Source organism: Monopterus albus, unplaced genomic scaffold (genome assembly GCF_001952655.1).
Source record: "Monopterus albus unplaced genomic scaffold, M_albus_1.0 scaffold30.1, whole genome shotgun sequence".
NCBI classification, from domain to species: domain Eukaryota; kingdom Metazoa; phylum Chordata; class Actinopteri; order Synbranchiformes; family Synbranchidae; genus Monopterus; species Monopterus albus.
The window spans coordinates 522,227-547,604 of NW_018127910.1; the positions used below are offsets into that span (position 1 = coordinate 522,227).

A 25,378-nucleotide genomic window follows, 5' to 3' on the forward strand; every position below is an offset into this window, starting at 1 on the left:
AAAGGAGAGCCCAAGCAGGTTATCACAGTAATTAATCCTTGACTGATTTATTGAGAAATTACTTTCCTTTTCTGACGAGTTTGCTGACTGTGAATGACTGTGACGGTATGTAGTAGATAAATAATGGCCTTTAAAGCAGCTTGAGAAAATAACACTCTCATAACATTTCGCACAAGGCTGTTGTTGGTGCTGCTGGCTGCTCATTACTATACTGATGTTCCACTATCTCTGCTAGACAGCATTAATGTATGGCGGCTTTTACTAGCCCACACTTGACCTGCACTTTCCTTATCAGGGGCAAGTAAACAAATAGAGAGCTGAAGCCGCTCTCCTGCTTAGATCTGATTATCATAGAGCTCATCTATTAGGTCTAACCAATGAACTGCTACTACAAGGAAAAATCAAGGCTGCAAAAATCTTTCATATGTGTATCTTTTGGCACGAAAGCTCTTGTAAGCCAGAGTGTATACTGTAATATAATATAATATAATGAATGAATAATATAATAAAATATAATATAATAGTATATGGTGGTTTCCAGTACCATTGTCATCTCTTAGTGATACTTGCACTGCAAAGGCCTAAATCATAACCTCTCGACAAATTTTCTGAATGCTTTTCTGAAAAGTGTTAAACCAATAATTTATAGTCACATTACACACAAACAGTGTTTTAGAAATTAATGGGGAGTTGCAGACAAAAACACATTTATGTAACCAAGACAAAGAGTGTACCACTGTGAGGCTGTGCTAAGGTAAAGCAGTGCACCTAGTGACAATCCTAACATGTTGATCTTGATGCAGCTTTACCATCTTAGTTTAGTCCATTAGCATGCTACGTTTCGCTAACTAGCAGAAGTATAATTTACCTGATGTAGGTGTTTCATGAAAAGTGAATGGATCCCAAGGTTATATCTGTACCAAATTCCAAGGCAAATCCATCCAGTAATCATCAAAACATATCTCTCAAAACCACAGTTCAAGTCTGGGGATCATTAAATTCAGTAGGTTTCATGTTCAGGGAATCATGATAGTTTGTACATTATTTCATAATGATCCACAAAGTAGTTAGAGAACAGATCATTTCATTCTTTACAAAAATTGGACAGACCAATTTTTAACTCAGTTCAATTTTATTTGTATGGCGCCAATTCACAACAACCATCTCAGGGCACTTTCAGTAGTAAGGTCAAGAGCAGGCCTTACAGTATTGTAGCAAAAACCCCAAAAATCCCCCTTGAGCAAGCACTTGGTGACAATAGTGTGCAACATTTTCCATAAAATAATTAATCTTTTTTGTTTTACCTTCATGTGCTCTGAATTCATTTTACAGAGAAAGTGATCTTCAAGTCCAACGATGTTTCGGTGTTCTCCACTCTCAGCATAAACGGCCGGCTGTTTGTCTGCCAGAGGGACCAGTTAGATTCTCTGGTGTGTTCATGCCTTTCAGAAAACACAGGCCGCACAAATCTTTCTCATTGAAGTAGACTTGATGAAGACCCACACCTAGCTGTATATCATTGAAATTTGTTGCTCTTAACAAATTTTATCAGGTTATATAAATCTGTGAAATTCCCCATGCTTTCAGCAACCTGCTAGTGTTTAAACAACACAATAAATATACAGAAGGTATCATAATCATATGATTGAACAGCTTCTTGTTCAGCAACCTGCTAGCGTTTAAACAACACGATAAATGTACAGAAGGTACCATAATCATATGATTGAACAGCTTCTTGCTGTATTTTTGGAAAGTTAAACTGTAATGTTTATTTGTATAAGCTGCCTGTATGTCTTTTTGGTAACCACAGTTTAACATTTGCTATATTTTGGCCTGTGAACTATGTTTCTGTTGATTTTAGTATCAGTTTTGTCACTGAATTCAACAAGCATTTGAGAAAAAGTAGATGCATGATTATCAATTATAAAAGTGTTTTCTGGTGTTTTCTAGACCCCTTTACCTGAACAGGAGGGTCCCTCGACGGTGTCCCTGGCCAGCTTTGAGGTGATGAGCTCTAAGGATGTCGCTTACCATATGACCTCTTATGACTGGGAGCTTTTCCACTGCGTACATGAGGTATGGTAGATTGACCAGGTGCCATTAGCAGCATCCTGTAAGGCCGGCCCTTTTAATTATGGACTTGTTTTATTAGTATGTCATACATAAAGCTGAATTTTAATTGAGTTCATCTGCTTTTTTATTTACAAGAAGGTCAGTCATGTTTTTCTGTGGTGTCCAATAGCTTGAACTCATCTATCATACATTTGGGAGGCAAAACCTGAGGAAAACCACTGTGAACTTGGACCTGTTTCTGAGGAGGTTTAATGAAATTCAGTTTTGGGTGATCACAGAGATGTGTCTGTGCTCTCAGCTCAGCAAGAGGGTGCAGCTTCTCAAGAAGTTCATCAAGATCGCTGCCCAGTGAGTGGACCTCGTCAGATCTGTTCTCTGTTTTCTTTGGTTTGCAGCTGTGTTTATTTGTTAATCTTTCTCACCTTTTCATGTTTTCTGTCAAAGCTGTAAGGCGTACCAGAATCTGAATACCTTCTTCGCTATCATTATGGGACTGAGTAACCCAGCGATAAGCAGGCTGAGTCAGACCTGGGAGGTGGGTATATGTCTGTAGTCAGTGTCTGTTCAGGATTATTAACATCTTAGCTGCAAGTTAACCTCTCCTGTCATTCATGTTCACAGAAACTTCCCAGCAAATTCAAGAAGTTTTACAGTGAATTTGAAAACTTGATGGTAAGTGGAAACAACTTATTTTGTACAGTCATGCTTTTTCACTTCAAGTGTCTCCATCTTTGAGTAGTTTTGCTTTCTATCAGAACAAATACTGAGCACAGCATTGGGATTATTGCATTGTCAGCTGGTCACTAGAGTGAAATGTGGGTTTAGTAGCATCACCCTCAGCCAGTACTGTGATGAATCCCTTTAACACAGTGATGGTAGATCACAAAACAGGGTGACTGTTTCCACAGGACCCGTCCAGGAACCACCGCGCATACCGACTGACAGTTGCCAAACTGGAACCTCCCATCATTCCCTTCATGCCGTTGCTGATCAAAGGTTAGAGTGATTTATCTATTTTTAACAATTTGACAATTTATTTTTAACGCAGCATGATTTTGACCAGTATGTGACAATTGTTTTGCTGTTGAATTTCTTCTTCAACAGCTTTAACCATCTAAACAACCAATGTCCCCTTTGCTCCGACTTCCCATAATCACGTACTGTTTCATTGCTTTTGTTTTTCTTTTCTTTTTTCCAGACATGACGTTCACTCATGAGGGAAACAAGACATTTATCGACAATTTGCTCAATTTTGAGAAAATGGTGAGGCTCTAAAGCTGCAGATTATTGTCTCACAGCTGGTGCAAATAGTTTTTAATCATTCAGGTAATGGCTGGTGTCTGTTTTGGTGTTGGTCTTTTAGCGGATGATCGCTAACACAATGAAGATGGTGAGATACTGCAGGAGCCAACCGTTCAGTAAGTCCCAAAATGATCATCTTTCACTGATCAAAGCCCAGATTAAATATCAATAATAGGAGCTTTGATAGGAAATAATCAATTTTATACAGACTTCAGGGTTCTCTGTTGATTTTTAGAGCATAACATTTAACATTTTCTCATAACTTGTGACCTTTTTCTCAAACACTGCTCATCTTTTCCATTTAATCAGGCCCAGATTCACCACTGGCCGGCAAGAACCACCCAGAAGTTCAGACTTACGTGCGTCACCTTAAAGTGATCGATAACCAAAGGACGCTAACTCAGCTCTCTCATGGACTAGAGCCTCGCAGGTCTTGAAACCACTCAGGAATTTAATGTTACACTGACTGATTTGCTAAGCATTTTGTTACATTATAACAACAGTAATTGTTGGTGGATGAAGTACCTCTCATATCACTATGCTGCAGATATCACCATCGTCTCCAACTCTAACAAGAGGAACAACTGAAGAAATACAAAATCTTTGGAGGATTTCATTGATCAGATTGTTATGTAACATTTTACGTATAAACACTATGTGACGCCGACGCTTTAAAATCACAGTCTTCATATTCCTATATGCACTTGTTTTGTAACTTTTGTATCAAACAATATTTAAAAGTATTTAAGTTTGTGAAATATTTATGTGTTGTAAATTGTGTACAACTATTTATTTTGACATCAGCATGCAAAAGATTTGCTTTTTATTTATGTGATCACATTTTTCTTTGGTGGTCTGAGATTCTTATTTTATTTATTTAACCTTTATTAAACAGTCCAGGTGAGATTTCACACCTCTTTTTCAAGGAAGATGTGGCCAAAATGGCAGAATTTGCAACTGTAAGTGTCTGAAACCTTTTATGTGCTGTAAACATGAAATAGTTTAGCTGTATTTATGTGGCAAACTGTTGCTATTGTTTTGCTCTCGTATTTCATTAATAAGTTGATTCCAACCACATTAAAATAGCAGTTTCTGATTAATCATAAATAAAAGTGGTTCTATCTTGAGAACTGTTACATTTGCGCATGCAGTTGTTAGTGCAGGACGCATCCTCCTCAGGACTAGTTAGCTTTAGTCAAAGAATCCATGGCATGCTCATTTTCAGTCATTTAATGTTTAATCTTGGGTACCTCTAGATTAGCTTTCCACCCATCATAATGCCAAATAGTCTGTAATTATTTCAGAATGATAAAACCTGATATCACATAGAGAGCCTCCTCCTAAAAATGAGAGGATATTTCATGAATGCGCACAACTCCTGTTGCCAGTCAGGAAGCCAGGACAACACATAAACAAAAAAAACTAATAAGCTATGTTTTCGACAGTGACAATACCTCAAATCCCACCTGACATGTTCAAGCCAGAATATGAAAGTGGACAGCACGACAAAATACAACAGCATTAATTAATTTGAATTTCTCCTCCATAGATAGGTCAACAATGGTATATGCACCAATGAAGAGACATGTGTAACACTCTAAACAAAGTGGGTAAGTGAGAAACCCCATATTTTAACTGGTATAATACAGATATAGTAACTTCTCTCTACAGAAGCAACACATTAACGAACATGCCATATGTGTTTGTTTTTTTGATTATTGAAAACTTCATTCCCTTTCAAGTAGCTCTGAGGTCGATCACTACAACCGATGATTGTTGCATCCCCAACCCTAAACACATGCAGTCAATGTAACTTGCAAAAACAAATGTAAAATGCTTAATTCATACAAGTTATTTAAATTCATATAGAAAGTAAAAGTTGTATTATAATATTAAAAAGTTATCCTGCAGTTTCATTTTTATGCTACAATGGGGAATTAGTTCAAAGTTGCAAAAAAAAAAAAAAAAAAATAGGAGATTCTATTCGGGACCTCAAATGGTCCTCCGACCACAGGTTGAATACCACCGTCCCCAGACATATAGAGAAAAACATAAAGAGGAATGTTGCACCTCTTTTGTCCTGCGGGGGGAGCCATTGTCATCGTGACTGGCCCAGTCAGCACCAAAGTTGTGTAACCAGTGAAACCACCGCAGGGAGAGTGGAGAAACGTCACAGGGTTTTCCGGAACTGGCTTCTCCGGGTTTAGTTTATCTTCTGCCCGTTGTGACCTGCGCCAATGACGAGCTGCTCTGAAGTCTGAAGCGTCGCCCCTTAATGTCGGTATGTATGTATGTCTATAATGCCCGAAAGTGGATGTAAAAGTTAGATAGAGGGTTTAAAAGTTGGTGGTTTACAGGCATCCATGTGAATATGAACAGTGACAGCATGGCAGGCTGCATATCCTATATTACATACAACTGTGTTTATTACGTTGGAATAACTGATTCATACGGTATACATCAGTGTGTATTAATGGTTTATGTCTGTAGTGCAAGTCCTGTCATATGCCTTTTCCTGTTTATTATGTGCTTTCATGTTTATAAACCCAAGCAAAATTCCTTACGCTACACAGAAGGATCATCTGTATTTATCATGCACTGTAAAGTCACTGATAAGTATTTAAGATTGTGATATCAATATTCTGATGTCTGTCAATAAATAGCCTGTATAAAATCAAAAATTGCTGCAGGGCTCGTGGTCTTAATTCTAGGACTTTCAAAAGATGGTGTCAGGCATCTATGGCCTTAAACAGTGTCGTACACATGTGGGTACTTTTTCATATGTAGGACATGTGATTAAATAACCATGCAATAAACCAGTCATCTTACAATCTGCTACTATATTTGGGTGAATCACTTTTCATTTACACTGGTTTTGTTTACAGTAACTATCTGCAGTTTGGCATATGGTTATCAGGCATTTATTGTTGCAGTGCTTTAAGCAGTGTTTGCTATTAAGGGAGAAACTGGCAGGAATGAGCGTAGGAGTGCTACCATACCCCAATAACCCTGGCTCCTTGAGTAGACGGACAATACTGGGGTGGGGGTGGAGGGGCTGAGCAAATTGCCATGAGGCTAAGTATAGCATGGATACAAGTAAATCAGCAGAAAGCAATGGCTCCCCTCTGTGACAATGGAGGCATTTCCCGCTGGGATGGATAGCAATCCCAATGAAGACCCAGGTAACAGCCGTTTAAAAGCCGTAATTGCTCAGCTGTAAATGGGAAACCTATGAACAATAACAGAGCTACAATTTCCTGTAATGATGGAATTATTTCTTTACAAGATGCTTTTATGTTGTTACGGACAAACAAAAGGAAGTGATAATCAATCTGTGTGGACTCCAGTTTGGAAGCATTATGCTCCTCCTAACTCTGGCTTTCATAAATACTACATGTGTGTCCTGTACATGGGCAGCAAGAGCTCATTTTTTAGTTTAAAAGATAAAGAGAATATGAGTGGCTCTCCATGTTTCGGTCTTGAAACAGTCAGAGACAGTCTATCATCTCGATTCTTTTGTTCTCCCTGCTTGTGACCTTGGTTTCACTGAACACCCAGGCCCATGCTGGAAGAGTCTGGGAACTTGGCTGCATGATCACAGCATACCAGCCATGCCGTCCTCCTTATACAAGCAGTCTGGACCCTGAGCTGCTTGCTTAATGGTACTGATGATGAGCAGTGTGTGTAGAGAGGAGAAAATGCAGAATGGTTAGTAATTGAACAGGGATATCACAGTGACATTATATGCACTGTCAGCCTATGGCACGGTGGCTCCATTTGGGCCAAGTTGGAGTCCTAACATGCAGTCATGCTCTCACTTGGTGTGTTTCATAGTGACGCCATCCTCTGAAGTGTATTGCACTGCAGGAACAAGTTTGATTTGCCATAGAAAACCTTGTTTAGTGAACCACACTTCCCTCCCTCCCTGTGATTCCTCCCCCCAGAAGCTGCGCTGGTGCTGAGTTTCATTATGCGATGTTGCCCCCCAGCGCCTCCTTCGTGCACATCAAGTTCGATGACATCGTTTTCTACGAGAACTGTGGCGGCGGCAGTTTCGGAAGTGTGTACAGAGCCAGGTGGATCTCCAAGGACAAAGAGGTGGCAGTGAAAAAACTGCTCAAGATTGAAAATGAGGTAGGAGTCCTAATTGCCTGTGCCTTTCATATACTTTTTAATTGTCAGTATAGTAATCATTTTAATTGCTAGCCCATTTAGCGGGATGTGGTGACTTCTTTACCCATCACTCATAGTTGTTATACTCCCCCACTCTTAGAAATGTGCTGCAAAAGAAACATTATTGCCAAATGAAAGTGTGTATTTGGCCCAATTACAGCGGAGACTGTTCTTGAAATCCCTTTGAATACTCAGGTTCATTGTTGTAAAGACAAAAACGAATTATCTTTGAAATCTTTTCAGGAATTACCTTTATTGGCTCATGATAGGATATTCAGAAAATTATTCGCTGTTTCTTTTATGAACTTGTAGAAGATCACAGATATTCTTTCAGCTTCACTCATGTGGTGGAGAGATGACTGTTCAGGGAAAATAAGAATGTAATTTTTTTCACATTCAACCAATTGTTCCTTTAATTATAGTGTTTGACTACAATTAAATGAATTGGTTTTGTCAGCTTTCTGTTCCTTCTACGAGTGGTGACACATAAGGCTTTATATTTATACCAATATGTCTTGAAATATACTCTCCTGTATTTTTAGTTCTCCTGTGTTCTCAGCCAGCTGGGTCAACACTTTGGTCCAGACTAAAATATCCTAACTATTTCCTGGATCGTCATGAAATTCTTTTACAAACATTTCCGGTCCCCTGAGTTTGGTAATTCCCTGACCTTTTTTTTCTTTATCTGGCACCATCGTGATGTTAACACTTGTGTTTTTCATTGAAATGTTTCTCAGCTACTGGATGGATCTCCATGAAATTTGGTACAGTCACTTAACTTTTCATCTGGCACTATAATCAGGTCAAATTCTTTACTTTCCCATTTTGGTTTATGGTTAAATACCAACAAAATCCATAACATTTCCACCATGAGCATGCTGACGTTCATATTTAGCTCAAAACTCCACAGCCTCACGCTACTGCTAGCCCAAAGGCTCCTGTACTTGTTTCTTTAGACACCGATGTAATGATTTGTTGACATTTGCAAAGCAGCCTCTATTAAGACTGATCCAGCTATGTTTTTCTTCTTGTGTGTTCACTGCTCAGGCTGTAATCCTCAGTGTCCTCAGCCACCGCAACATCATTCAGTTTTATGGCGCAATTGTTGAGGCTCCCAACTATGGAATTGTCACTGGTATGTTTTTTTTTTTTAATTATAAAGCCTTCATACTGACACTCCCATAAGTACAGTACAGTATTTCTCACTAACAGCCGCTGAGTCTGTTTGCAGAGGAACCTGTTGCTTGACACCGAATGCTGCAGAGGTTTCTATGGAAGCATTAGTGAATGCTAGACGTTTCAGGAAGTGCACACATCAATACAATAGTTCTATGCTCCTGTGTTTTGTTCTTTTAGTTTATCTTAGAGGCTGAGAAGAATAATACAAGCTTTTTAGCTCATGCAGCCATGGACTATAGAAAACAAGAGGCCCTTGATGCCTCTGCACAAACTACCATCTAGTATTACTGTAGAGTCCCCCTCAGCTGAGCATTTTGTTGGGCTACTTTCACTTACTGTTGGATTGTGCCATTATTTAAAGGTCTGAGACATTCAGGGATTATCGGAGCTTTGAGAAAATATAAACTATCCATTCTGCTAAGCATCACTTTCCTTCCAGGAAAGCAGTTGAACACACTGTCAGTGAAAACCATAACAGCCCCCACTCATATGCTGATCACCTCCCTTCATTATGTGGACAGTGCACAGCATCGCACAGCGCAACTTAAACACATATCAGATCTTCTTTGCTCCCTTGGTCAATGAGACTGATAAATATAAGCTCACATGACGGGCACACATACAGGAGTTGTTGTGTGTCTGAATAGACCAACGTAACAGAATGACAAAATAGTACAATGTAAATGTTTATAAAGAACATAGTATAAAAATATGAATAACATAACCTAGGGGGTACAGAGAACTTCCAGGGGCCTCCAACAGACCCGAGCCAGAGGGGACAGACTACACAAACATTAGAGAGACATTAAGGATAAAGGGGAATGAACAAATAAACAGGAAATATAAAAGGGAAGTAGAGAAGGACAACCAACAGGAGGATTAAGATCCAGATCCACACATCTGAATGAAATACTGATAGAAAGAAGAGAGAGAGATGGCCTAAGATGGCTGATGGTCTGGCACAGAGAATCTGAGTGAAAGAGAAGATAAGGACAAGAAGAGAGAGGGAAAGGCACACAGCCTAGATGCTCATGTGCTTGAGGGATTAAAAAAAACAGAGAAATGCAGTGATTTTCAAAAGGTTTGCAGCAGCAACTCTGCTGGTAGGACAACACAGAAATCATTAAGAGTTAAGCAAATGCATTCAAAGTTTTAATCACTATATTTGTAGTTTCAGTGCATGACTTACAGGACTGCACTGGACTAAAGGAGAAGACCTCATGGCACATGGGCCCTTATCAGCCACTGTAGTATTTTGCAGTTGTGAAAGAGGACCTGGTTGGTGTCTCTATTTAAAAATAAGCAGACTCTAATTAACACCGAATACATGAAAATGGTTTATGGCCACGCTGCCCGTGCCGTGTCCACATCCATCAGCTCTGTTATAAATTTGCTCTGTTGACATACACTATCAGACCGAAACGTTATCTCTTTCTCTCTACAACCTGTGTGACAGGCCTGTTTGTCCCTGTTCACCTGCATGAGTTTAACAACTCACATAAACCTTATGAATTAAGATTTGTTTTTTGGGGTATTCAGATTAATAGCAGGCTCATTCCCCTAAGATAATTAAAACTCTTCTGTGAGTTTAAACTGATTCAATCTGAGGAGGTGGAGGAGACTAAAATGAGCCACCGGTGGTCATATTACCTATGGAATATGGATGAACATATTAAAGTACAAAGTACACAAGCAGGTACAGATGAACTTCGGTGAACTTTATTGTTGTTGTACGTTACTGTGTTTAAAACACCCAGTGTACATCTGCTGTCAGCTGGCTTTTGCAACAGCAAAAGTCAAATTTAGACTCATAAGACTGAAAATTGGTTGGTGTATTTTATGATCATTTATTAGACTCCTGTCTTGGTGCCTGGGCATGTTTACAATACTGTGTTGGGATATTATTGGTTTATTAAACACAAACAGAGGTTTCCTGCTGTTTTAACTAGTATTAGATAGTGCTTGTTTATCTTTATTCAAGCACTTTATGTCACAGGTCTATGTCTATAGATAGCAAAAATGCTGAAATGCCTTTTACTTTTAGGTCTTCACTGAAGCATCATCTCTGTGACAGTCTTGTAAAAAGGGTGTTGCAAAAAGGCTATATGGTTATCTTGCATGTGGCTCATTAGAAGCGTATAAAACCTTTGAAAACAGAGCAGAAAGATTATTTTTTTGCTTTACTGACAATGCATCCTGTCCTTGGGAAACAAGTGACATCAGTGTGTTCAGTCACACTGTGATAAATTGAGCTCATCCACAGTGACAGGTCAGTGACAGGAGCAATCTGTAAACAAGACTCTGTTAGCTGGCTTCCAGGAGTTGTCTAGTAAAAGTTCAGCTATATATTGTTTTCACATGATGTTCTCGCATACTGTACTCTCATAATGTAATGCCTCAATAAAACTGTCTTGTCACTGTAATACCTTTTACCACCACAAATTGTACATTTTCTTTACTTTTTTCACCAGCTGTCTTTAAAAAAAAAAAGAAAAAAACATTTCTATAAACTCAACCTAATCACATTTCTCCACAGAGTATGCAAGCGGTGGATCGTTGTATGATTACCTGTCCAGTGTTGAGAGTGAGAAGATGGACATTGGACAGATCATGACATGGGCTATAGAGATTGGCAGAGGTAAGTTGAATGATTATATTAGTGAAGCAGAAGTCACGCATCTTCGTATTACTTTGGTCAAGTGGAAAGATAAACTGCATCTGTGTGAGTTTCTATTGGTCTCGCTCAGAAAATCTCCTCTGATTTCCTCTTTAGGAATGCACTATTTACATTCAGAGGCCCCCATTAAGGTGATCCACAGAGACCTAAAGTCCAGGAATGGTAACTGATATCATCTTTAGCATTACTTTACCATGTGCAAAGTGAATACCTGCTTTTACTGACTTTTAAAACTCTATTTTCTTTTTCAGTTGTTTTAGGTGCAGACAAAGTTCTCAAGGTAGGTTTTTAATATGACTGGGTTTGATTGTACTTAATGGTGCATGTTGAACATTTCTAATGAAGTGAAATTGTCCAGGTAGCTGAAAATGTAATCCTATATCTGTATCTATTTGAAGGGAATATGGGCATGAAACACTAGCATTTTATTTACCTACATTATATGGACACAAGAGGGCAGTGACTAACTTGTACTAGCATGTGCAAGAAACCACTAACAGCATTACTCTTGTGCCATACTGCTAAAAGAAAGTTTTATCAAAAGCTCATGACAAAATGAGACTGCACAAGATTTGATATATTACTACGTTATGGAAAATAGTTCAGTAAGTCCAGACATATTTTGGAGCCTCTTCAGAGACATTCTGCATTTAGCTCATGTTTCAAAGAGCCAAATCTATGATCCAAGACCGTAGTGTGCTAAATTGCATTTTTCTGTGAAACTACAGTGACAAAAACTGAGTCCAGGCCTACATTATGTGTGTGCAGTACAGTAGAAACACATACTTGTAGCATATACTCAAACTAGCATTATCACCAGATGCAGCCATTGCCCTTTTTCACTGGTGAAACTATGGGGCTATGGATACTAAAAGATTTTGCTGCAAAGTTAGTCTCAATTCTGTTCTTACTTCTTCAGATTTGTGATTTTGGGGCATCGAAGTTTGTGATGCACACAACACACATGTCTTTGGTTGGCACGTTTCCCTGGATGGCTCCGGAGGTGATCCAAAGCCTGCCTGTGTCTGAGACTTGTGACACTTTCTCCTATGGTGTGGTGAGTGTCCAGAAGGAAATGGTGGTAAAGCTGCACACTCATAACTCTAATTCAGTGTTTTGGCACATATTGCTTTCATACAGGATTCATCGTTGATGGTATGGGTGTCTAGGACAGAGGCCTTTGCTCTTAGTAGGACCTCCACCTTGTTAATATATCCCAACATATCCTTTTGTAATTGTTTTATAATATATATGAATAATATTATATCAGCTTTTATCATGGAAAAGTATACGGCTTCCTTGCTGCTTGTTTGCATATATCAAAGCATACACAATGCTGAGAACAATAAATGACATGTAGTCTTTCAGAGGGACTAATCATGGCAAAGTGCACATGAAGTAGTGATTGATGTGACCTTTATGAGAGAGCTACTCTTAGACTCAACATATAAAGGATGCCATTGTGGGTAGACATAAATGTAGTCTTTCACAACACCTAGAGTCACTTAGATTGCAAAAAGTTACTTGTAGCTTCTTTAAAGTTTCTAACTGTTACTTTTTACTAAGAATTGTTGACTCGCAAGTCAAAGTTTAAGACCATCAAGGTCATTATAGCAAATGAAAGATCACAAATGTGAGTGATTGGTGAGCACAGTGAAATTCACAGCCTGAGTAGAACAAGTCAGAAGTCAATTATAAAATGATTTTTTTGTATTTAAACAAAAGCTAAGTTCCACAACAATGCTTTCTATTTTGGTCTTAAAATCCAGCCTGTGTAAAGTTGAATCAAGTATGTTAAAATCATTTTAAGAAAGTGCACTAAAGTCACTCATGGCTGCCAGTCAACCAGTCCCACTGATGTTTTTCATTTCTGTATTTCTTTCTCTGCTTAAGTGGACAATTGTAGCGATTTTGACCTTTGCAGAAGTACAGCTTCTTACAAACTCTCTGTGTCATTTCTTATTCTTAAAACTTTGGTGAAGTTGCTGCTAAAGATGTTTCTAAGTAGTTTAAACTGGAAAGCATTTATGAAATTCTTTAGATTATGTTTCCTCAGATCTATGCAGAGATTTACAATGTTTATGATTGCAATGAGTGCTTTTTATGCCAGAGGTACTGCGAAATGATTGCAAATTCAAGTATGCAGCTTTTCCCCCCAAAACATGTTTATGAGGAGCTGATTTCTATAGTAACATGCATACATGTAATGAGAGGCAGCTGGCAAGAGCAGAAATGCAAAAATATGGTACACATATACATTAAACTCCTTGGGTGTTTGAAAAATGGCTTTTCTTCATCTTTTTTATGTCAGCAGTCTTTTATTTCAACCAAGAAGAACATAAATTATGAAGGACTACTGTAAATGTACTTCAGAAATCATGGCAGCCTTTAACTGGTGTTAGAACTCAGAAACTAATGTTTTTGTCTATTTTATATATTCATAAAATATATTAATCCACACGCTGTGCTAACAGATTAAACATATTTACCTGCTCAACAGTATTTATGTAGTTCTGCATATTTTTTTTGTGAATTCTACCATGTGGTGGAGCAAAACAGCAGATTCTTGGTTGCTAGAGCATTTATGCATACATGCCCTACATACTGTACATGTATGTGTACTATTTTACAAAATTATAACGTTGTGTTTAACTGTATAAAGTATAGTATATGATAACTTTGTACTTTTATAACTGTCCTTGCTCTTGATTTCTGTGACAGGTGCTTTGGGAAATGCTCACCCGTGAGATACCATTCAAAGGCCTGGAAGGCTTACAAGTGGCCTGGCTCGTGGTGGAGAAGAATGAGGTACTCTATGGTGTGATTACATGGAGACATGAAGTATTGACCCTGCCAACTGGAAAATCATTATCTAGATAAATAAATCTTCCTTCCACTAAGTCATCATTACATCATGGAATTTATACATATGTTGTCAGGAACAGCTCATACCTTTACAGTTTTTATAACACTATGGCTTTACTGAGAGCACTGATACCACTTTCACATTCTGCATATTAAATGTGGACCTGGAAATAGGAGACTATTAGCATAGCCTAGCATAAAGACTGGAAACAGTGGCGGTGTGGTAACATACAAACTCAAGTGCAAAGCAATTAGATAGGGGTTCACTGGGGGTGTGATTAGATGTAAAGACACATCAGCATGAGCTGTAAATGTCTCCAGTGGAGACTCAGCCAAACTAGCAGTTTGCCTTATTTCTGGTCTTTATGCTAAGCTAAACTAAAGTAGCTAGCTATTGGCTGTAGTTTCCTATTCAATGGACAGCCTTGAGAGTGATGTTGATCTTCTCATCTAACTTTCTTCGAGGAAGTGAATAAGCATGTTTTCCGAAATTTCAAGCTATTCCTTTACATGAGCAGCCCTTCATTTTAAGAGTGGCCTCACGCAATCCTGTATCTGTTTCAGAGATTAACCATCCCCAGTAGCTGTCCTGTCAGCTTTGCTGACCTCATGAGGAGCTGCTGGGCAACAGACCCAAAAGTAAGTTGACTGCAAAGTTGCATTAGCATGTAACAACATATGTATGTTTTCTTATTAATCACATACAGCAAATTTTTTGTGTTCATTTAGAAAAGGCCGTTGTTCAAGCAGATCCTCTCTACTCTGGAGTCCATGTCTAATGACAGCCAGCTTCCTCAACAGTGCAACTCATTTCTTCACAACAAGGCTGAATGGAGGTAATGTAATAAGCCATTCTCCAGACCCAGTAAATGTATTTATAACCTTTTTTCACTGATATACTGCCTCAGCCTAAGGAAATGTGCAACTGTTTTCAAAGAATGATGTGGAAATGTAGCTGATGGGGGCCATGAAACACAAAAAAGGACGAGATCATGCATATAGATCTTTAATAATTACACTGACAGCTACATAAAGGCATGAAAACCTCCAAAGAATCATCCATCTGGATATACTTCCTCTCTTTACCCATAAGGCCCTAAAAATAATCACCATCTTTTTCAAGTAGAAGTGTTTAATTGGCCTGTATGAGCAGCTGGAGGTTTGGTGATGTTCAGCACAGCCTGAGTCTCAGCTGTTACTTTATTCTCTGTCTGCCTCTCTGCTGGGCTTGTCTGTGCTCTGAGGATTTTCCTCAGAAGTTTTGCTGGTGGGATTATGTCCAGGCAACCATCTGCAGGTGAAACAGGTTGGAGTGAATCTCAGTGCTGCAAAACAGAAACTCACTGTGAAAGAGCATGACAGGGGTGGAACAACATATTTTTGCCCAACAGGTTTGACACTATAATTTTAGCTGGATGAAAGTGAAAGGACATACTTGTAGCTGATCCGAAAGTGTAAAGAGCTCTGTTGTGCTTGTGCTTATTTTGTTTAGGTATATGATGTGCATTACCCAGAAATAGATGCAGTGTAGTGTACAGCATATAGTTCAGGGCATAGCTAATGGGTACACAACATGGTGCTCATTGTTTTTGGCTATGTACGTCAGCTCAGTGGGCTTTAAATGAAAGGATGACTATTAGGTTGAAGTGCTGGCTTCATGTTTCGTGTTTAAAGGATGATCAGATTCATACTGGGTACACAGTGTAGGAATCTCAACTCTTATTACCCTTTGGGCGGTGGGTACAGAATAAACAGAGGTATAAAACCTTTAGAAAGCTAACGTGATGCAGATGTAAAAATCATCTAGTTAAAGCTAACAGTCCCCATTTTAACCTCATAGTTACTATTTCATGCCTGTATTCCAATTCTTAACATACTACACTTTACATTTTACAGTATAGAGGTCAAATAGAGTTTCTGCATATTTCAGTGGTTATGTCTTAACAGCATTGTCAAAATATCTTAATTTATCTGAAATTATTGGGGTACTATAGGAATTTGAGATAAATAGAGACACATTTAGTTCAAAATCAAATGTGTAAAATTGAATGAAGTTCAGTTCAATTCAGTTTTTATTATATAGCACCAAATCACAGCCAAAACATCTCAAGACACTTTACATAGTAAGGTCAAAACCTTACAGTGTTATAGAGAAAAGCCAAATACAGTACATCCCCCTGAGCAGAAACTAAACAGAAGTCTCCTGTTTCACAGTATGTTTGGACACAACCCAGGCGATTAAGAAAAAAAGTTGCCATTTCCTTCCTTATATTGCAACCGTCTGGATATTTTTAGGAAATAATTAGATGGTTCATTTTGAGCATAGATGCATTGGAGAGTGTAGATGTGATGTACAGGGCAATGTGAAATACTGAGAAGGTTTATCAGAACAGTGGGAAGCAAGAGAACAAATTATCTGGGAAGTCAAAAAAGAGTGAGTGGTAAAGGTGGAGGAACTGGAGCACTGGGAGGAGTAAGGGTTTGCCTTCCTGCCTGAGCTACATGTGTTTATGAAAAGGGCGTGAGAGACCTACGTTTTGTTGGGCTGAAGCTCTGTATGGATTTCCAAGAAACACTGTGTGGCCTTGCTAGGCAAAACAAACTTCCCCAGTGAAGCGAACATTAGACATTGGCGTGTCCTTGACATTCAAAGCATCAGTCATAGAACAACTAAATCATCTTCTGACTCCAGGGTATCACTGGGTTGTTTATAGAAGCATTTTAGTTTGTTATTTTTTATTATGTCACCACCATTGACTGTGTATAAAGATCGACGATGTGACAGTCCCCAAAAATAAAGCCACCACAAGTCGACTGGTTGGTTGTAGTTTAGGTCATAAACCTCGCCCCCTCCATGTTAACATTTTAAAGTACAAATCAAATACATTTTCCCCAAAGGTGATTTCTTTCATTTTAGATAAATATTATCATGCTGATTTGAGTACAAGGGGGATTTTTCTCCACCTCTGGCTTCTGCTGCACAGAACCTGGTTGCAAAATGTCTCACAAAAGCAAGATGGCCGTCGCAGTAATAGCAATATTGTGGCTTCACATTTGCATACTGCCAGGAAGTGGTGACGTGTTGTCCATCTTTATATACAGTCTATGGTCATTGCTTACTGTCCTTACAGAATACTCTGTCATTAAAAACTGTTTTGGGACACAATTTAGGTTTATATATATGATCTATTAAGATTTGCTTTTTTAGCATGTTGTAAGGGAAGTTATAAAGCATTGAGAGACAGACTAACATGTTATTTCTGGTCTTTTCTACTGCATACTGTAGGTGTGAAATTGAAGCTACACTTGAGAGACTTAAGAAGCTAGAGAGAGACCTCAGCACTAAAGAACAGGAGCTGAAGGAGCGGGAGCGGCGTCTAAAGATGTGGGAGCGCAAACTCATTGAACAGTCCAACAGCCCAGTGAGTTTACCATTGTCTTTTTTTCCAGTGTGGTTCACCTTGTTTGTCAAGACAGCAGCCATGCACTGTCAAGTGGTCATGGCACATACAATAAAAAACATGGAATGGAAAGAAAGGAGTCATTATGAGCACATTGTAGGTAGTAGGTTGATGTGCCACATCACATATAACATTGTAGATTAAAATATAACTGATTATAATAAAATGTTAGACAGTAAAAAATGCATACTATAATTTCCCACAGACCAGAAGTCCAAAACCCAAAGTTCTTCAGTTTACTACACACAAATGACAAAGTAAAGCGTTGCATCGGCACATTGGAGAAGCAAGAACCAGCAGATATTTGGTATTTTTGCTTGAAAAATGCCAGACATGATTAATTGATTATCTAGATTCATTCTCTATCAATCTGCTTATTATTATCTGCTTATTGCTCCAGTTCAGTTTTTTCTTATGTTTGCTTGAACAACACACAGTTGTTTATTTCAAACTGCAAAGCACAGCAGTAAACAGTGTTGATATCTTGGAAGATGTCACTCAACAACACGGTTTCTATAATTTGAGTGTGAAATATCCAGCAAATCCTTTAAATTAAGTATATTGAAATCATTTCTTGTGTTTCCTTTCTTTTCCTATCGTACCCTTACTCCACTCTTCTGTTAGCTTCCTTTAACCATCTTGTTTTCTAAATTAAAATTTTCACCTTTTCTTACTTACACTTTATTTTGTGGATTTAAACTGATTAGTTACCTCCTTTTCTTTTCTATCCTCTCTTTTTTCTTTTACCCTCTGTGTTCCCGCTCTTTACCCACCTCTACCTCTCTGCTAATCTTACCTGTGGCAAAATTGATACGCGCTAAGTCGTTCCTACAGTCTGAGATGGAGGAATCAGACAGTTCACAGATGCCGTGTCAGATCACAACCTCCAGTAACGTGGAGGTGAATTTGCAGTCTGCGATGAAAGGCTTTGAGGACATGTTTTCTCTGGACCTTGGCCAGCGTCTTTCACTCTGGCATGCAGACCAAACAGAACTCGTCCAAGTCAAGCTGTGTCAGAGAAGGACACAAAATCATCATGGCTGTGGGGATGGGACACTTTGCATGGTCTGATGACAGTAAATAAACCTCTCAGATGTTTGTGATCTCACATAATGTATTAGTGGAAGCCCTATTTCATAATGAATTATTTGTTAAGTCTACTCTTACATCATGGCATACTATTTGTAGTCATGATGCTCAGTACACTCACCAATAACTCTGTGCAGCACAGAAACATACTACAGCATATATCCTCCCCTATGGATATTATGAAGGTCATTTACTGTATGCCTAATGTACTGGATGTATAGTGCCTGCTGTGAAGAAAGAGCGATATAAGCCAGTTGCTTAGAGAAGACCATGCTTTTATGATGAAGTGACATTTTGCTGACATTAAGATTGGCCAATTTGTTCTGGATGTGGTGGAGTGCAGTTGTTGAGATGCAGTCTCTTACCAGGATAAGAAAGGTACATGTTTTTCCTCTGACCGACCCAGGTTCAAAACAGCAGGAGAGGGACTATGCTGTGCCACTGTCAGCCTCATTCACTCATTTTACATTTTACTTTTCAAAAGACTTCAGACTTCACCCTAAACATTAAATAATACAAACATAAAAAAAATCAAAAAATAAAGAAATAATTTAAAGAAATATAAGTGTTTCTTTAGTGGTGTCACTTTTTTTAACCAAAGAAACCATTTCAGTTTTATTAGGTTTTTTTTTTTTAACTATTGGCAACTTGGAGCGTCACATCATATGGTCTAACTGAATATTTAGCCTCAAGATCTGCACTTTACAGCAGAGAAAATCATATTAGCATTAGTGTTCACTTAGGTATTATGCTTCATCCTGGGGAAAGATATGCTTCCTTGAGCATTGGCCATTAAATTGTCCCTTTTGCTTGTTATCACTCAGTCGCACGAGGATGTAATCCTCTGCATTCCCGTGTTCTTGTTTGTTTGCTTCTTGCCGTGAGCTAATATTCCTATTCAGACATTGCCTGTACTCTTGTGCCATCAGGCCCAAGACGTGCTGAACTAAACCTAATTAACACGGTGTCTCACCAATATCTACGTATCTGTGTATGAAATCTAGCCGCTTGGGGCATCCTGAAATGTTCAGCCTTCATACTTGTTTTCATTTCCTTGAGCTTTCACTAAAATCACATGACTTGCAGATTTTTGAAGTAATTTATTTTCCTGGATCCTTCACTGTCTTGTCAATAAATGCTTCGACTAACCTGTCTGTCTTAGATTGATCGTATTGCTTTCTGTATGTGAACAAATTGCAATAGAGGACAAATGTTTAATGGAAATTATGTTGTACTGCTGCTAATATGATATGAATAAGACAGAACAGAGTGTGACTGAAACAGTTTTAATAAGGCTGTAAAACATACCGATTCATTAAGCACTTTTGTTCATACTAACTTCATGCTTCTTTGTGACTCTTGGTATTTATGGCCTGGTTATCCATCATCCATTAGTCCACATGGGGGCAGACTTCTGTGAACTAAACCCAGCTCAAAGTCTTTCTTCCTGCAGATTTTAGTTACCTTTTGTCAATAAAATGTCATAGATATTAACAAAAGAAGTACGGCAGCGCAGATGCATGTGAAATACAACATGCTGCTTCCAAAGCCACGTTACAGTAAGTCAGTGACACTTTGGCAGCGGTGTAGTGTTTCTGAATCTGTTGACTTCCGAGCTGCAGCACTGGAGGAGGCGGAAAAGTGTTGCAGGGCTGAGCGGCTTTATGAGGCAGCAGGCTGCACCAAAATGAGACCAGTATTCAGTTCATAATCTGTGCTGCTATCAGATGTCGTGGGAAGAAGACAGTGAATGGGGATTACTCATTCATTTAGTCATCTTTCCTCCAATTTTCCATTGCATTATTTCAGTCATTATCCACCAGTCTCATGATCACAATGATGAAATCTTTATTTTGGCTGGCACATTTCTGCCTGATTACATTTAATGAGCAATAAATGATTTATCATTCAAATAGATTATGTTAGATCAGTCAGATGGACATTTCGATTTGGTAGAGACCATTAGAGGCAAGTCTTCTTAATCACACAGCACAGTAACCGGAAAAGTAATGGGTCTTGAAGACCTGGAAAACATGGCTATTTACCATTTGAATAACATTTACTTAAGTCTTGTGAGTTTTACTTTAGAACCTGTGTCATAAATCCGTCTCTGTTCTGTTGCCATTATATGTGTTTGTCATTTGTTTCTATGCAGTTGCTGCCCACCCTTGACATCTACACCTGGACGGAGGAGCATGTGGTCAGTATGAGTGCATTTACTGTACCTGATAGCTTATCTATTCATAACAGTGCTATTAAAAACTAAAACTATTTTATTTCTTCAGTATTTCTGGATGCAGCAAATATTTGGCGCAGGTTTGTGCATTTACTTTGTGAAATTTTACCCAACAAGACAATAATTAATCCAAATTTGACACCTTCGGTTGCTTTTTGTTTTGTTTTTGCACTGTTGTTTAAAAATGAGAGATTTCATTTTATTTCTCAGGGGAAGGTTCGTGTGACATGCTGCTGTACGCTGACCTGTTTAAAGAAAATCACATCACGGGAAAGAGGTTGCTATTGCTCACAGAAAACGACATGCGGGACATGGGGATCAAGTCTAAAGGGCATGTCATGCACCTTAAGGCAAGGCACAGTTAACCATTAACACGCCACTGTCAGATTATTTTCACACATAATTTACAAGGTGAGATCTGTGTTCATTGATGTAAATTACAGTGAGTCTTACAGTTTGTTCTTTGCAGGGTGAAATTGAAAAACTAACTAATGACTACCTAGGGTTTCTCCACTTTCCACCACTACTCAAGGTAAGAAGTTTCTTCTTTATCTTCAGGGAGTTGTTTCTGGTTTTCGGTGCCTGTTTGGGCCTGTACCGTTCACCTTTTCTTCTCAGGATGAGCTGGAAAAGGAGGTGGAAAGGAGTAAAACCGTAAATCTGGAGCTGGTGTTTGGATACCACTGGAAAGCAGGAACTGGGAAAACTGTAAGTCTGCAGTGAAACACTCACTGACTGCATCTGTGAAGGGCAGCTAAAAATTAGGGACAGTCAGAAGTAAATGTTGCATCTGCTTTGAACGGGGCTGCTATCGAATGTTAACATTTTTACTACTGTAAGTTTGGTAATAAATGTTACTTTCTAAATACATAGAATCTTGTTTTTGCCATGACTGAATCACCCCTTCTTGTGCTCAAGCTGAGGATTTGTGATGACAGCTATTATGCTGACCACTGAAGCCATCACTAGACATGTACAAAAGCAGACAAATAAACATTTCATTCTCAGCTATGTACCACATCCACTTCGACTTGCTCACAGCCCTTTGTTAGGGTCTCAAACTGTGGAGAAAGGGTGGCTCTTCACTTGCTGTTTGAATTTAATCAAAAATAGCCCATTTAGCCAGAAGTCATTTTCTTTTTAAAAGGCAAACGTTATTTAATCTTTCAGCTGTTCATTGTCCCATCATAAATAGTCCTCTTTCACTGTGTTCGGCAGGGCTGAAACGAGCCTGCTAATTGCCTCCCATTTCTTCTGACATGTGGTGGTTTAGTGGGTAGAAAACACAGCAGGGAGAAGGAAACAGGAGGCTGAGAAAATGAGAGCTAATTATTTTCCCCTGCCTGGTGTCAGGTTCCGTGTCAGCCTTGTTTTTACAAACTGGAAGGTTTTTTGCACTAAATAAAACAAACCTGCACTGCATTTTTTTCTTCGCCCCTCTTTGCTGGCGATGTCATGGAAGCAGCTGCACTTCTCAAAGACAAAATGGGGGCCTGCGATTGTGTGGCCACCATCTGACAGCCACTGAGGGTCCCCTACTAATGAGGATATCACCGTGCAGCCAAGTGAAAGGTGCTGAATTATGTATGAGTTGTCATTAGACGCACTCGGGTCCTAGGCATCATTACCAGACATTGTTTCTGCTGGAGTGATTAGACTAGCATGGACCTGGGAGCCCTGGTGCGACCGTCCAGGGCCAACACCAGGCCAGTGTGGGACCGCTGGTGTGTTTCTGAGCCAGAGGCTCGCTGTAGCTTCCCCTTTGAGCCATTTCCAGCCCCCCGGGGATGATGCAGGAGAGGAGGCGAAGGCTCCTCAGACGAGTATGTTAGTGCCACTCCTCTGATGTCTTTCTATGTGATCGCTACACAATGGATTGGCCTGTGCTGTGAACCCTGCGCAGTTAAGCGGTGACCTGTGGCTTCGTGGACGGCTTTTGGGGATTGCCAAAATCATTACTGCTTCGTCAGCATTCAGAATGCAGGAGAAGAGGGATGGGGAATTGTTCAGATTTTTGCCTCCTAGTGAGGATTTGATGTGGGCCGCATGAATGAAGCGGCTCATGAGAACAGAATAAACATTTGCCCCATCTCTTCTACCAAGAAATTAATCCTGACCCCATGGAGATTAATAAATAAATAAATAAATATCTAAGGTAGTACAAGGAATAAAATGGAATAAAACATCTGTAAAATTTTCTATTGTTGTCATATGTTTTCCCAGCTGTAACAATTTTATAAAATGCTACAGCTCTCACTAAAATGTAGGAGACATTGAAATAGTGAACAATTGATTTCCATTAAAATATGTGCTCTGAATAAAGCGTGGCCCTGCATACAGATTGCATTCAACAAAACTAATCCTTTGTTGACCTTTTATAATTTATCTGATCATATTTCTGTGTTATAATTTCTTTACTGCCCCACAGTATGAGACTCTGTGGCCAGTAACTTGCTACTGCCATTAAACTGCCTCTAGGTTGTGCTGTTGGTTTATGTACAAGAGCAGCCAGAAGAGTACAACACGAACTTAGTTTTAATAGGTGTTGTTTCTGAATGTAGCAGAGAATCTACATTATGTCACCATGAACTCTTTTTGTTCAAGGACTGCAAATGGAAAATGTACATGGAACTCGATGGAGATGACATTGCAGTAACCTACATTAAAGATGTCATCTTTAATACCAACCAACAGGATGCAGAAATCTTGCGGATGACCAAGGTGATGACAGAACATTCCCTCAGCAAGTTGCAAAAGACATTACCACTCATGTTTTGATCTGTGTCTGATGTAACTGGTTGCATTTGACCCATAGGATTGTTGTATTGTGGTTTCAGTAGTCATATTTTGAACTAATGTATTATAATGCAGCCACCATTTGTGATGGACAAATGGATCGTTGGAATACAACCAAACCAGAGAGTGGAATACATAGTTAATTATGAGGTGAGTCAAATAAGCTGCTGTGGGTGGCAGCACACAAAACAGTGCAAAGCTACATATCATCCAGTTAAAATATATATTTAAAAATTTGCCAAAGGTAATGAGAACCCTGTGCAACAAGCATAAACATTCTGACTTTCATATTTTCCTCCCCATTTGACTTGATGCCTCAGAATGACGTCAGGTCACCAAAGTCTTCGAGATACAGCCGTCCAATGACGTGGAGTTTCAGTGGTGGACAAGACGAGATCAAGACTGTGGAGTTGATCATTGAAACAACATCAGCTAACATTGACTGGAACCCCAGGGATGGGTCTAATTCAGGTAATAGTTTTCTTCTGTTGTCTTTGTTGACCTCAAGAGTGTCAAAGCAACAGTTTTTACAGCTGGACAAAATGCTGTAGCTCTTGAATCGACTACAAATTTAAGATGTTGAACACAAAATATGCTCCTGTTTTTATCAGTGCTTATCCTGTGTTTTAGATATTGATCCCGCATGGATGAACAATATAAGGTGGAGTCAAATGTTGGCCCAGAAGTCCCAACAGGAGAATGCCGCTCGGACTGCCTTCACTAGCTCTGAAGCCCGCACCCTGCCTCAATTCCTGTCTGCTCTTGAAAGCCAGGAGTCGTCTTATGCTGCAGCTGTGCGTCGCTCTCCAAACCATTTGCATATATCTCCCTGGACTGACTCTCGCAGCTCCTCGCCAACTACCAGCCTATCGGCCAAACTCTTACCGATCCATTTAGGGTCAAAGGGCAGCAGTCCTACCAGCACTACATCAGAGAGCACATCAGAGAGGGAACGAGAGCGCCCACGCAGTGCTGGAGCGGGGTATGACCACCGCAGAAACAACTACTTTGGCAACTCGTTAACTGTGGGAAGGGGGCAGGGTAGGGGGAGTCCTGGGACCAGCACTAGAGGTAGTTATAATTATAATAAAACCAGCAAAATGTCACGGCAGCCAGGGAAGCCACGGTTCAACGCCATGCCACAGCGCCACCCACCCATGATACCAGGTATATTGTCTGTCACAGAAAATCCCAGTGAGGAAAAAGAGGAGGCCAAATCCAGCGATGGAGAGTGGATCAAAGTGGAGCGACAGAAGAGATTACCACGGCAGGACAATAAACAAGTCAGAGGTCGACAGAGGAGAGGAGGCAAAGGAGGGCGTGGTGCTGGTGGAAGAACTTAATGTGGACAATGAATTGGCAGCTGAATGTGAACGCATGTATATATGTATCTATGCTGAATATGTCATCCACTGAAAACATTTTAGATATTAATGTGATCTACTTTCATGCTCACAAATGAACTGTTTGTTTTAAAAGAATTGCACTGATTCATTCATTTTCTACCGCATAGTGCCTGAACGGGGT

The 25,378-nt window shown here is 39.3% G+C and overlaps 2 protein-coding genes across 2 annotated transcripts in view; both read left to right on the forward strand.

Moving 5' to 3' along the window:
• rapgef4a (Rap guanine nucleotide exchange factor 4a) overlaps positions 1-4,768 on the forward strand; it is a 28,700-nt gene extending 23,932 nt beyond the window's left edge. Inside the window, exons 22-31 of the mRNA XM_020596414.1 lie at positions 1,335-1,430; positions 1,951-2,076; positions 2,243-2,421; positions 2,518-2,608; positions 2,695-2,745; positions 2,982-3,069; positions 3,272-3,336; positions 3,437-3,491; positions 3,685-3,805; positions 3,923-4,768. Of these exons, the coding sequence (XP_020452070.1) occupies positions 1,335-1,430; positions 1,951-2,076; positions 2,243-2,421; positions 2,518-2,608; positions 2,695-2,745; positions 2,982-3,069; positions 3,272-3,336; positions 3,437-3,491; positions 3,685-3,805; positions 3,923-3,947 (897 nt within the window). The 3' untranslated portion in view covers positions 3,948-4,768. The remainder of the gene's footprint in view (positions 1-1,334; positions 1,431-1,950; positions 2,077-2,242; positions 2,422-2,517; positions 2,609-2,694; positions 2,746-2,981; positions 3,070-3,271; positions 3,337-3,436; positions 3,492-3,684; positions 3,806-3,922) is intronic.
• A 620-nt stretch (positions 4,769-5,388) lies between these two features.
• map3k20a (mitogen-activated protein kinase kinase kinase 20a) lies at positions 5,389-25,378 on the forward strand. Its single transcript, XM_020596352.1, has 20 exons — positions 5,389-5,656; positions 7,320-7,509; positions 8,596-8,683; positions 11,264-11,365; positions 11,501-11,566; positions 11,656-11,684; positions 12,324-12,461; positions 14,126-14,212; positions 14,834-14,908; positions 14,999-15,105; positions 17,556-17,691; positions 20,975-21,019; positions 21,105-21,135; positions 21,266-21,405; positions 21,525-21,587; positions 21,674-21,763; positions 23,660-23,776; positions 23,927-24,001; positions 24,172-24,322; positions 24,482-25,378. Exons 2-20 carry the CDS (start codon positions 7,351-7,353, stop codon positions 25,192-25,194), a joined length of 2,412 nt encoding a protein of 803 aa, XP_020452008.1. The 5' UTR covers positions 5,389-5,656; positions 7,320-7,350; the 3' UTR covers positions 25,195-25,378.